The sequence below is a fragment of the Ctenopharyngodon idella genome, chromosome 6 (assembly GCF_019924925.1).
Source record: "Ctenopharyngodon idella isolate HZGC_01 chromosome 6, HZGC01, whole genome shotgun sequence".
Lineage (NCBI taxonomy): Eukaryota > Metazoa > Chordata > Actinopteri > Cypriniformes > Xenocyprididae > Ctenopharyngodon > Ctenopharyngodon idella.
Window position 1 is genome coordinate 17,863,814 of NC_067225.1, and position 13,620 is coordinate 17,877,433.

A 13,620-nucleotide genomic window follows, 5' to 3' on the forward strand; every position below is an offset into this window, starting at 1 on the left:
TTGCACTAGCTCTGCGATGCGCCACGCATTACGTAATCACGTTGGAAAGGTCACGCATGACATAGGCGGAAGTACCGCGGGCGAAAAGCAATTTTTTTAGAAAATGGCCGATTGTTTGTCTAGATAAGACCCTCATTCCTCGTCTGGGATTGTGTAGAGTCCTTTGAAGCTGCACTGAAACTGCAATTTGGACCTTCAGCCCGTTGGTAGCCGTTGAAGTCCATTATATGGAGAAAAATCCTGGAATGTTTTCCTCAAAAACCTTAATTTCTTTTCAGCTGAAGAAAGAAAGACATAAACATCTTGGATGACATGGGGGTGAGTAAATTATCAGGAAATTTGAATTCCGAAGTGAACTAATCCTTTAACACTCTTTTGCTGTAAAACAATGGCATACAATGCAAAACATTCCTGATTGGTTTGTCATTTTCAACACATTCTGACCGAAGCTTTCAGGACTAATTTTTTTGCATTTTCAACAAAGCCTTGTGTATGTAAGTCAGCTAGATAACATTATTTTGGGGACAACCATGTGGACTACATCACCAAAACTCAACGTTTAAGTTTGAAAGTAGATATACAAGATAAATAAATGTAACATTTTCAGTGGCAACGCAGCACTGGCCCAAAATAGTAAGTGACTGTTCTGTCAACTGGCCTAAGACTCTCTCAAAATGACTAGTGGGTTTTGTCCTTTTACATTTTTTTAAATTTTGGTTGTTTTGTTTTTGAGCCCTGTGCTAGTATTTTGCGCCACAATAATTCTTGTACTGTTCAAAATGGTGAAAATAATAGCAGTTGAATAAACATGAAATCTACAGTGAATTTGCTGCCAATGCAAGTCATGCATCTTATTCATTAAATCAATCCAGTGTCCATGAAACTTTTTTTTTTTTGTCCTTCTGCACAGGTTTTTGAGGTGGCAACCAACACCAAGATAAAAGACCTGGTCCAGACCATTGCTATGAAACTCATGCTGTCCTCAGCTGATGGCTTTAGCATCTTCGTGAAAACTCCTGATAAGGTTTGTACCTAGGCTACCATGATTTATAACTAACAGCCATGGCTGTAACCTCATATTCAAAATCTTAAACCAATGGTTTAAGAACTGGTTATTAAAACACATATTGTTAAATCTCTATCTGATTATTGGGTGACACATGCCCCCCTCTGTCTACGATGCTCACGTCCCTGCCAACGATCCCATGTTGTTTTACTAATTCATTGCACACATGCTTTTGTCTGTAAGTTAATCTGTCATTCTCTTTCTGTCAGGTTCTGAGTCTGAATGAAACCGACTACTTCTTTGACAGCCTGAGACAGATTACTGATTGGTCCAAGAGAGCTAAGAGAGTAAATCAGGGTGAGTTTCAATTTAGGTGGAACCTTTATTAGGTGTTTTCTCTAGATCGTGGATTAAGTTATTCACCAGTCAGTCACTATAGTTACAAAGTCAAATTCAAAACTAATGACTTTGCTGACACTGTTTTAAACAGCAGGCGGTCCAGTGAATGTGGCTTACACTGTTTTCTTTATGAGAAAACTATGGTTCAACATTAGCCCTGGAAAAGATGTGGAGGCAGATCTCATCTTCCATTACCCACAGGTACTGGCAGTCTGTGCCATCTTAATAATGTATGGAAAAATTCCCATGTAGCTCTCTTGAAAGAACTTTATATTGGTAACTTTATAAAGTACAGTAACATTCAAAAGTTTTGGGTCAGTAAGATTTTTTTTAATACATTTATTCAGCAAGGATGCATTAAATTGATCAAAAGAAACAGTAAATACATTTATAATGTTACAAAAGATTTCTGTTTCAAATAAATGCTGTTCTTTTGAACTTTCTATTCATTAAACAATTCTGAAAATATGTCATGGTTTCCACAAATAAATTAAGCAGCACAACTGTTTTCAACATTGATTATAATAATAAATGTTTGTTGAGCACCAAATTAGCATATTACAATGATTTCTGAAGGATCATGTGACACTGAAGACTGGAGTAATGGCTGCGGAAAATTCAGTCTATCGATACATTTTTAAAATGTATTAAAATAGAAAATGTTAATATTGTATTAATATTTCACAATATTACTATTTAAATTGTATTTTTGATCAAATAAATGCAGCCTAGGTGAGCATAAGAGACTTTCAAAAACATGAAAAAATCTTACCGACCCCAAACTTTTGATCGGTAGTGTATATTATATTTTTCCCTTTTCTCACACTATTTAGGAGTTGCCGAAATACTTGAGAGGTTATCATCGTTGTACCAAAGAAGAAATGGTGGCGCTCGGCGCTCTCCTGTTCAGGGTGAAAGTGGACAATGATAAAACGCAGGTTCCCATGATTCCTAGGATGCTGAAAGACCTGGTGCCTAATGACCAGCTTAAAGCCATGTCTGCTGATGAATGGAAGAAGGTCAGTTCCAGTACACTGCTCTTCTAAGCATTTATATTTAAGAATGAATCCAGCGTATATGTAATATTATGTTTCTAAAGTGTTTCTTGTTCACAAACATTCCTCAACAGCACATTTCTGCTGCGTACAATAAGCAAGCGGGCACGACTGCAGAACAGGCAGTGGTTGGCTTTTTGAAGATAGTCTATAAATGGCCTACATTTGGCTGTGCCTTTTTTGATGTGAAAGTAAGCAATTTGAGTCTGCACCACAATAATAATTTTGCTAATATTGCTTTTAAAAACTGTGTATAAGACGATGCTTGATATTACAGCAAACATCAGAGCCCAATTTCCCTGACATCGTGAGGATTGCCATCAGTAAACAGGGCGTCACTATCATTCACCCCAAAACAAAGGTATCATCAACTGATAAGTCTTTTAAACAAGCATTTTCTTCTAAAGAAAAATTATGTAAGAACTCAGATGAGTGGTAAAATCTACATCCCTGTAAGCTTGAAAGTAAATAATTCTGTCTCCAGCTTTGATTTTTGTTGGACTAATTGAATTCTACTTCTATTTAAGGACATTCTGGCTGTGCATCCATACAACAAGATTGCAAACTGGTGCAGTGGAAGCACATACTTCCACATGACTGTAGGAAACCTTGTGAAAGGGAACAAAATCCTGTGTGAAACTTCCCTGGTAAGTGACAAAGATGTTGCTTACTCCAGCCAAAGAAATTGGGCCCTATTATACGCCAGGCATGACGCAAGTGTTTTTTGCTAGTTTCAGCCTAACACAGTTACCATTTTCACCTCCTGTGCCACGTTGTTTAAATATCAAATGCATTTACGCCCATTTGGGCGCCCATGGCCGTGCTGATTTGAAAACGAGTTGTGTTCAGGCGCATTGCTATTTTGAGGCAACTGAAATAGACTGCGCCATTGACCAACTAAACCTGGTCTAAAGTCAATGGTGCAATATTTGTTTTGTTATTTAAGGAGTGCGTTAGTAATATGCGCCTATATGTGGGTGCACAACGCACATACACTCTGCTCGTTACACACACAGGGACGCACAGCAGCACACAAACATGCCAAATATTAAAAATAAAAGGATTACAATGTAAAAGACTATTATTGTGTGCATAAAGATAAAAATGCTTTGGTGGAATCCGGCTTGTCCCTTAGATGGTCTGCTCGCGCGCTTTAACCTCGCGCAGATCTGTTTACTCGCTAGAGAAGCATTCAGTTTTTCCGCTTGCAAATTCCACCATGTAAATAGCGAATCCGCCATGGCGCAAATGCAACTGGCTTTTAAAGTGAACGGGAGATGAAACTCTGATTGGTTTATTTCACGTTACGCCCAAAACGCACCCATTACTCATTAAGAGAATAGGGACAACCCTTTCAGACCATGCGCCTGGCACGCAGACTGTTTTTTCGGTTGTTAAACTAGCAAAAGTGGATTCGAACACACCCTAAGTGCACTTGCGCCGTGCGCTTTAGACCATGCGCTTAGATTGTTAAAATAGGGCCCATTGTCTGCCATATTATTAATTTTTCAGATCTCAAAATAACTGAATTCTGTGTTCATTAGGGCTATAAAATGGACGACCTGCTGACTTCCTACGTCAACATGTATCTTAATGAGAGGAAAGGACAAAGACGAAATCAACATTATGACTAAAGATAACAGAACAGCAATGAGTTTACTCTACCTTTCTTTAAGGGCACACAATCACATCTTTGAAAAACATAGCCAATGAGAAATACTCTGTTTATTAATTTATCCAACTGAATATTTGTCTGATTTTATTTTTCAATGTGATATGCTATATCTTGCACAATGTGTGATGTGCCTATTTTTTCTTAAAATGATGTCAGAATATGTGAAGAAGACTGTAATTTCAGTTTGTTTACCGGTTCACTAATATTTAATGATATAAATAAATCATTATGGTCTTTAAATCATACTATGTTTTTGATGTATTTCAAGTTTTTTTTTTTTTTTTTTTTTTTTAAGTAAAATTGTCAAATAAATGACTATGAGGCATAACTCGCACCATTGTACATTTTTATTTCTCACCATAGAGGCACAGATGTCTTCTGGGTGTTGGTTCAAAAATGGAATTACATCAGCCTGTTGCTTGTGTTGTTTTGTCATGTTTAAAAACAAACTGTTTTAGCTCTTGAATCTGACAGAAGACGAGTTCTTCTCTGGTTAACAGTCATGCTACACTGTGTTTTGCCCCAGGGCAACAAAGTCTCGAGGGGCAGCATATAATGAGACTTGGAGACGTCCCAATTAAGACTTGGCACTATATTATTTAGCCTATTCTGGTAAACTAAATAGTGGATGCATTCAGTAAAGTGAACTATATTAGCATATCGTTGAAGACTGGCCCAAACAGAAGAAAAAGAGATGATGTGTGTCCTACACAGCTGTGATCTCCCAGAATGAAAGACAGATTATAGCTCTCGCTGCTTGCTTGGGGGCTCCACATCTGTCTGAGGATCACATGGTCTTATTTCTGCTCTCCGCTGTCCCAGTGTATGATGCCCCAACAGTCCACAGCAGGGACCCAAAGAACAAGGAGCCCAGTCTGTTATTCTCTGTCCCTCTTGCCCTTGTGTTTTCTGCTCAAATTTTTTCTCACTCATTCTCTGAGTTCCAAGGGGCCTCGTCTGTCTGGCATTCAACAGTCCGCAATGGATAACCTCTTGTCTTTATTCATAAACTGTCCCATTAAATGCTCAGTTCATCTTCTGTTTATTGATATAGTTGAAGGAAGGGGGAGGGGTTCAGGGGGGTTTCTAACCTAAAGGCACGCAAGTCCCCGTTCCCATGGTACCCCACCGGCTCCACATTGGGACCGAGGCATGCCATTATTCTTTCCCTGTCGAAATGTGCCGCTCCTTCTGACTCGGGTTATTGTGGAGCGCACAAGTGGCCCTCAGAAGAAAATAGCATTGCAAAGAAAGGCTGAGGTCAAGGGTCACATTAGAGCCTTCCCATCGCGAACTGCGTTTTTGTGATCAAATTTGTTGGCTACACAAAAAGAGCCACAGTCGTATCTCAAATACAGCTCAGCCTAAGAGAGTAGAGTCTCAACTCTATTAAACTCCACTGCCTCCGAATAGAAGCTGCTGGTTTGCTTTGGTTTTTCAGCCAGCTGTAAGAACGTCCAGGCAGCAGAACTCCCTCTCCTTTGCTCTACTCAACTCCTTCACTACTGCATGAGCTGTTGAGGGATCAACACTCTGGTGAGTCTCTCATAGACTTCATTCTTTTATAGACTTCATACTTTCTCTCAGTATCTGCTGTCTAGTTCAGTTTTTTTTTTATAGAATGACTATAATGTTTTCCTAGTTGAAGTGCAAGGCATTTAAACTATTTATTTGATGTACTTCTTCTTTTTTTTTTTTTATTACTATTTTTATAGAATTACTATATTGTGCTTTTCCAGTCTAAGTGCATGCATTTTAAACAATTAATTTTTTTTAATGTATTTTATATTTTTATAGAATTACTATGCGTTTTCCTAGTTTAAATGTATTTTTTTTTTTTTTTTTTTTTTAGAGAGAGAGTATGTTCATAGTAGACTTAATCTAGGCAATTTTATTTATTCTAAGGTAAGTTTATTTTGGTTAGATGGTATAAAGTCCCTAAAAGGTCACTGCCAAGAAAAATCAGTCAAAATCACTTCAGGGGATCAGATAAAAAAATGTAAAAGGAAATGTACTGCATTTGCTTTCATGTGGTCATATTTCATGTGTTTGTGTAATACTGTAATTGTGTAATATTGTAAAAAAAAAGTAAAAAAAAAAAAGAAGGGTTTCCTATAGCTGTGTTTCACCTTGAGTTTCTGTAAGCATGTTGGTCCACATTGAGTTGCAGTTTAGCTTTAGTTAATCTGCAGTGCGCCTCATGCCTGTGATTACTTCTGCTTCTTTTGTGGATGTAGTATACGAGTATTAGTGTCACATTGCAACCCCAGCTTGACCCCCACTTATTTCTTTAACACAAAAGTGATTTTGTATTGTTGGCAGCCTGTGGAGGTGCCTTGTGCTGCAAGGCTTTCGGTTTTGGAGCAACCACAGAACACTTGGACTGGTGCTGCTGGACTAAAGTTTTTCATTGGAAATTCTCATATTTTATATCTGAAAAAATGTGTTTTTCCTGGACCACACAGTATAGTTTGAAATCACACACCAGAAAACTACCAGAGCCATCTATTAACATCTGGATTTCTCAATCGCAATCACGCCTTTTTGTCTCTAAGCTCCAGTTAAGGACAGCTTTTTGTTTTGTAGTACTCTACTTTTATCTGTTTAAATTACTTGAGGGTTTGGCATGTACTGGGACTTGAGGATTTTCCTCCTCCTCAGTTACAAATGCACTTTCCTAAAGCAGGACCTTGAGACAATCCTTTGTACTATACACACCCACTTTGTGTTTGTCTGTACTGTTCTGAAAATATTGATAAAGTGTCTCCCTATTATTACAACTCCAGTGAGAGGTTATTGTAAAATGTTTTGGTAGCAGATTTTTTGCACATAATTGAAATGGAAAAAGCTACATTTAAGTGTTCCAAAGGGTGTGGAACTCAAGTATAATATGAATTTGTTTTCCTTTCAGTAAAAAATTTCTGGTATTTATAAATTCAGCAGGTCCACTCTATATTTTAAATATTATCTTTAAATCAAACCCTGACCTTGCATTTGGACTAAGTCAAAGAACAATTTATCGTTATAATCATTTTCTTTTTTTTTAAGCAGTAAAGCAGATTTGTTCAAATATTGTTCTCAGAATTTTTTTCTCAAGGATTTCCTAATAAGGCTTATTTTCTTAATTGTGATATTAAGACAATTGTGACCGTATGCACCCCAATTCATTTTAATTCAGAAATTAAAAACATCGTTGAACATGTGTAGCCTATTAAAGTGTTAGTTCACCCAAAAATGAAAGTTCTGTCATTAATTACTGACCCTCATGTCGTTCCACACCCTTAAGACTTACGTTCATCTTCGGAATACAAACGAAGATCTTTTTGTTGAAATCTGAGAGCTTTCTGTCCCTCCAGACAGCTACATGACCAATTTGATGCTTCAAAAAGTTCATAAAGAGATCGCAAAACTAATCCATATGAATTGAGTGGTTTAGTCCAAATTTTCTGAAGAGCCGCGATCGCTTTTTATGATGAACAGATTTAGGCCATGTCCACACTAATACGTTTTCATTTGAAAACGCATCTTTCCTTCTGTCCACACTTAGACAGCGTTTTTGTCAAGGAAAACTGAGCTTTTTGAAAACACTTCCCAAAGTGGATAAATTTCCGTTTTCACGTTGTAGTGTGGATGTTGAAAATGGACGTATTTGAAAACAATGACGCATGTTTAGTCATGTGACACATATTGTATGGATATCTATAGTTATACCCAGAACCTTTACCGAGCCTGCATTTTTGTGGCTGCTATTTACTGTAACACTGCTCCTTTATAGAATCTTCGTATTACATTCCTGCAAAGATGACAGAGAATTTACTAATATTTGTTGTCCTGCTCTGCAAAACATGATGAAAGTTGTGTTTTAAACCATGCGAGTTTGGGTGTAACCTGGACGCAACAGTGAATGATGTGATCATATGCTGATAAAATAATTGTTCCAGACAGCATGTGAATTTTATTATATCTGCTCTCTCTGCATCATCTCGTGAGCTTTTAGTAATTTTAGTTTTAAATGTCTTCAGATTAACGTAGACATAGCCTTAATTTAGGCTTTTATTCACATAAACATTGTTCAGCGAACATAAACAGAAGCTCAACTGAACATGAATGACGCGCGAGAACAAACCTCTTCTGGAAGCTCAAACGTCATGTGCTGTGTAACCAATAAGGTTCATTCTCGTGTGTTGCACAGCATGTTTGAGCTTCCGGAAGAGGTTTGTTCTCGCGGTGAGTAATTAATTACAGAATTTTAATTTTTGGGTGAACTAACTCTTTAAGTCATTGTAATTCATCGTATGATATGAAATGCATTTTTAAATAGATCCTGACAAAAAATTCATTCACCCTTTAACTATAAATCCTATAAATTTATTGAAACATCAACCATATGCAATATTCATACTCAACCAGATTTTAAAAAAAAAAATCCATATTGCCAGCTATAGCTTAAGTACTAACCTATACTTTGAACCTTTCTTAAAAAGGTTTTCATCTCATCCCTGCAGATGCTTCATTTGGCCTGATTATTAATAGAGCAACTGTTTGAGCTTGCTCATTGAATGTGAAGCAAGCTGCTCTATGTACACGCCAATGATTTGACAAACAAGAATGCCATGAGGACAGCTGGGTCAGACTGTAAGCAGATAGCTGGGAGTGACTCTGGGGTCTCATGACAAAGGTGTGGCCACCGGATGCACTAGCACCTTCATGCAGCGTGTGCGGAGGTGCAATAGCCCTGCAGGGACATCTGCTCCTGACTCCGAGACACACAGATATCCAAGTAGCTGAATTGCTGCCAAACAGCCAGACAGCTGTAACACTCCCTCCCTCACTACTCAAATTATGGAGGATAAATATTTACTGCGGCTGTACTAAAAAGTGTTACTTGGTGTATCACTGGTGTGTCCTTTGCTCCATTTTTGTAAACATGTTTTGATGACAGGGGAGTTTGGAAACACATTCCCAAGGCAGATGTAAACTGCTCTTTTCTTTTCTCAGTTTTTAATACATTTTGATTTCTTATAGCAAAAATGAAAAGCTTAAATGTGCCATAGGTTGAGTTAGATGGAAGTGTGCACCAAATGTGCATTTTTATTGATCTATCAGTTTTTGATGTTTCTTGTAGAAATCTTAATAAATAATTTATAGTTAGCATGGCTGCCACTCCCTATATGAAAATTAGCCAGTCTGCCAGCTCTATAAGGGGCACCATTTCAGCTGCTCAAATAAAGAAATAAATGAATTAATAATAATTATTATAATAAAGTTTCATTTTTATTTTTTTATTTAAAAATAGTGAGAAATGTTATTTTATACTCTAGTGCAATTGGCGTATAAATATGAAATTCAAAGATTTGGAATGCTCCACTAGAGCAGAAGAAATTATTTATTTAATTATATAGATAAGGTTTATTTAATTTTATATTTTACATTGAACTACCGTTCAAAATGATTTTGAAATAATTTGATCAAATATGCAGTAAAAAAAATGAATGGTGAATTATTATTATTAGAATTTAAAATAACTGCTTTCTATTTTAATATATTAATATTTTAAAATGTAATTTATTGCTAACCAAGCAGATCTCGCCCCCTATTGACGACCATAGTATTTTTCCCCGAATACTATGGTAGTCAATATGGGGTGAGATCTGCTTGGTTACAAACATTCTTACAATATCTTCCTTCGTGTACAGCAGAACAAAGAAATGTATACAGGTTTGGAACAACTTTAGGGGGAGTATGATGACAGAATTTTCATTTTTGAGTGAACTATCCCTTTAAGTGTCACGTGATCCTTCAGAAATCATTCTAATAATATTTTTTTGAACTACTGTTCAAAATGCTTTTGAAAGCAGCCTCACCAAGGCTGCATTTATTTGATTAAAAAAAAAAAAGAATTATTACAATTTAAAATAACTGGACAAAGTTATTTGTGCCTTGGTGGAAGAGTGGAGTAACATCTCATAGCAAGAACTAGCAAATCTGCTGCAATCCATGGATGGATGGATGGATGGATGGATGGATGATAGTTAGATAGATAGATAGATAGATAGATAGATAGATAGATTTTTTTTCAGTTTATTATTTATTTAAATTCATACATTTAAATAAAAAAGTTAGAATTATTTTATACAAATGAATTGAAACTAAAATGAATTTTTCTTTTCCTGTTTTTGCAGTTACAAAGATGGAGTTCCCCCTTACAGAACTTCCCACCTTGCTGCCCAATCGATCCATGGAGAGCTGTCCACCTGTGGACAATACAGTGGAGAATATGATCTTTGGATTCTACTACATCGTAGTTTTCCTTCTTGCACTGAACGGCAATAGCCTTGCCCTGTGGATCTTCGCCCGCCAGAGAGGCAACTCTTCTCCAGCCAATGTCTTCCTGCTCCATCTTGCTGTGGCTGACCTGTTTTACATCTTTGTTTTACCTCTCAGGGCCACTTATCATTTAACGGGGGGACATTGGCCATTTGGCGAAATCCCCTGCCGTCTCGCAGGCTTCTTTTTTTATGTCAACATGTATGCCAGTTTGTACTTCCTGGCCTGTGTTGCAGGTGACAGATATCTTGCTGTGGTACACGCTGTACGTTCTCTCAAGGTCAGACGCCCTCGTTACGCTCACATTGCCAGTTTTGCGCTTTGGGCTTTGGTGATAGTGTCTATGGCGCCCCTACTGGTCACCAAGCAGACCGCAGAAGTCAATGGCTCTACTGTATGCTTGCAGCTGTACAGAGAAAAGGCCTCACGACGTGCTCTCGTCTCCCTGGCCGTAGCCTTCATGCCGCCTTTCATTGCCACCCTTTCTTGCTACCTGCTAATAGTGCATAGTCTGCGAAAAGGTTCGAGGCTAGAGCCGGCGCTGAAACTCCGAGCTCTACGCACGATCGGTCTGGTCATGCTCATCTACATAGTATGCTTTTTGCCCTATCACTTAAGCCGTGCGACCTTCATCTTGGGTTACGGACACCCAGATCTATCCTGCCAAATCAAAAGAGGGCTAGCCCTGGCTAACCGTCTTACTTCCTCTTTAACCTGCATGAATGGGGCTTTGGATCCACTGGTCTACCTGTTTGCAGCTGAGAAGTTCAGGGGAAGCGTTCGCAGGCTTTTCTGCAGAGACAAATCAGGGGGGTCCGGCGTTACAAGTGGGGACCTGAAAGGTACACATGAGAGCTCTATGAGCGCAAAGTCTGAGTTCTGAGTGAGCCATTGAATATTTTTCATCAGTTCAAGTGATTCAGCCCACACTTCCTGATTATGTATGGTCAATTAAAGATCAGGAACTTCAAACAGCCTCATGTATCACCAAGCACGTGATTTGGGCATGTTAAAGTGAAAGTTATTTGGGACGGTACTAGTGAAAGTTATGTATCAGTCAGTTGTCAAATCACAATTGAGATAAGACTCCATCAAGTTTCAAGAAGGCGTAACTTATGTGTAAGACTGTGTGCTGCCTTTTAAAAATCAATGTTGTCTTTGTTAGCATATTACCTGTTTGCTAATGACATGCTTTGACTCGTTCTTTGTAAACTGTAAGCACTTCCTTAGTGCACATTCTTAATGAAATCAGTGTGAAGCTAATGAATTTCATATTTGGTATCAAAACAACACTTATAAGTAAGCAATAAGGTACGAGAGGCTGTGCTGTATCGTGAATAAGTTACGGCTGAAGGGCGGTGTTAGCTGCAACCCCTTCAGCCGTGACTTATTCATGATATAGCACTAGCCTCCAGTACCTTATTGCTTTTATAAAACGGTTACCACACAATACAAATATTAAAGCCAGAAATATGTATCAATGCAACTTTCATGAAGTAAACTTTTTCTAAAAACCTTCTTTCCGCCAGAAAAAAATAGTCACTGACTGTGAACAGCAACAGAAGTTACATTATTACGCCATTAGATGGCGGCAAAGACAGTCTTTATGAGTGTGTCAGTCAGTAGCGAAGACTTTTATATTGAAAAAACGTAATTGTTTTGAAAACGGAACAAGACGCAACTGACAAATGCTTTGACTAGCGCTGTCAGTCACTGGAAAACCCCTTTAAATGTTAAAAGGACAAGACGATTGATCGGACATTTAAACGGATTTTTTATTATGAACATAGGACTGACCTGAAGGAAAATGCTAAATCTCACTCGATTATTTTCTCACAACACTCTTCTACATAATACAGTAAGCTTCAATGAACAATATCAATTGAGAACATACAGTTTACGTTGCTATGTGTGGTACTAAAGGTGTTGTGTAGTGATACAGAACTGTTGGGTGAAGCGGATATAGTCGTGTTTTATCGTGAATAAAACACAGCTATTGACCAATCAAAATCAAGGACAGGAACTAACCATTTTATAATAATTTTTAACGTTCCTCAGGGGGATTTTCTGCATGGTTATAGCACTCTCAAGCTGTGGTAAGAATGTGCGAAGGGTAACAAACCAGTGAGGAGTTGAAATGAATATTACAATTTACATTCCTTGACAGCTATTTGTTACTTAGACTATTTAGATGCTTGTGCACTTCATTTAATATTTTTAATGTACCTTTTAATGTTTTAAGGTATTTACAGATTTTTTGATGGCATGAAATACTGGTTTTGTTTTCACTTGTTCAGACGAAGTTGATATGCATCCTTATTTATATGATTTTAATTACTGTAACCAATGGTAATGGTAATATATATTTTATTTTTGTGGTTATTATACTTATATCATTAATTTTTTTTTTTTGTATTTCTTAAGTAAAATTCACCCATGAATCAATTTGTAAATGCATTTAAGTCAACTCAATAAATGTAAATAAATTTAACCTCAAATGGTTATCAATGTTTATTTATATATATAGGCATCAGATGCATTTTGGTGATTACAATTACAATACACCCCTCCCCCCATTTTCACCATCACTGCCACCAAAGTGACAAAGAACATTGTCACATCTCATACAGTTCCAATTAGTCTTTATAACACTTGACATTTGAGTATCATCACATGTGACAGCAGCTAATGACAATAGGCTTGTGAAAACGTATCTAGTATATGCATCGCACACGCTCTGTCCCACCACACTGTGGCCGTCACTGCTGAGCTCTTATTGACAGTAGAATATAACCACATTTGAGTGTGCATATGTGAGAAACACACAAGATGGAAACCACCAGGCTGAAGTGACTGTGGCACTATTCAGGTTCTCTTTTCACATCATGTGACTCATAAACTCTGAGCTGTCAGCAGATTATTTTCTCTCTCTGTCTGACTTTCTCGCTTTCTGTCTCTCTCTGTCTTTGCTTCTCTTTCCTCATATTTGTGCAAGGTTTCCTGTCCATTAACGTAACATGGCATCTTCACTGAGTGAGAGAGAGAGAGGAAGGGGAGGACTGTAATGTGTGCACAGTGTATATTACTCAGGATTACTCAAGAGTACCTGGAAGTACAATCCCCAAAACAACACATAACAAAACAAACAAAAACAAAAC

At 37.5% G+C, this 13,620-nt stretch overlaps 2 protein-coding genes across 3 annotated transcripts in view; both read left to right on the forward strand.

The window, feature by feature from the left end:
• The window catches only part of LOC127514268 (unconventional myosin-VIIa), a 29,288-nt gene extending 24,803 nt beyond the window's left edge, over window positions 1-4,485 (forward strand). The window contains exons 41-48 of one of the 2 annotated variants that reach the window (XM_051896962.1): window positions 911-1,024; window positions 1,276-1,363; window positions 1,500-1,606; window positions 2,239-2,424; window positions 2,535-2,651; window positions 2,738-2,821; window positions 2,988-3,107; window positions 4,005-4,485. In XM_051896962.1, coding sequence (XP_051752922.1) covers window positions 911-1,024; window positions 1,276-1,363; window positions 1,500-1,606; window positions 2,239-2,424; window positions 2,535-2,651; window positions 2,738-2,821; window positions 2,988-3,107; window positions 4,005-4,094 — 906 coding nt within the window. In that variant the 3' untranslated portion in view covers window positions 4,095-4,485. Of the gene's footprint in view, window positions 1-910; window positions 1,025-1,275; window positions 1,364-1,496; window positions 1,607-2,238; window positions 2,425-2,534; window positions 2,652-2,737; window positions 2,822-2,987; window positions 3,108-4,004 lie in introns of both variants that reach the window. The other variant, XM_051896961.1, reaches the window with a different exon arrangement.
• A 798-nt stretch (window positions 4,486-5,283) lies between these two features.
• gpr17 (G protein-coupled receptor 17) lies at window positions 5,284-12,953 on the forward strand. The gene is made up of 2 exons (XM_051896965.1): window positions 5,284-5,671; window positions 10,318-12,953. Exon 2 carries the CDS (start codon window positions 10,326-10,328, stop codon window positions 11,343-11,345), a length of 1,020 nt encoding a protein of 339 aa, XP_051752925.1. The 5' UTR covers window positions 5,284-5,671; window positions 10,318-10,325; the 3' UTR covers window positions 11,346-12,953.
• The last annotated feature ends 667 nt before the right edge of the window (window positions 12,954-13,620 follow it).

What these genes read in the sequence shown, in the direction of transcription:
- gpr17 (XM_051896965.1), top strand. Translation starts at nt 10,326, where the DNA reads ATGGAGTTCCCCCTTACAGAACTTCCCACCTTGCTGCCCAATCGATCC.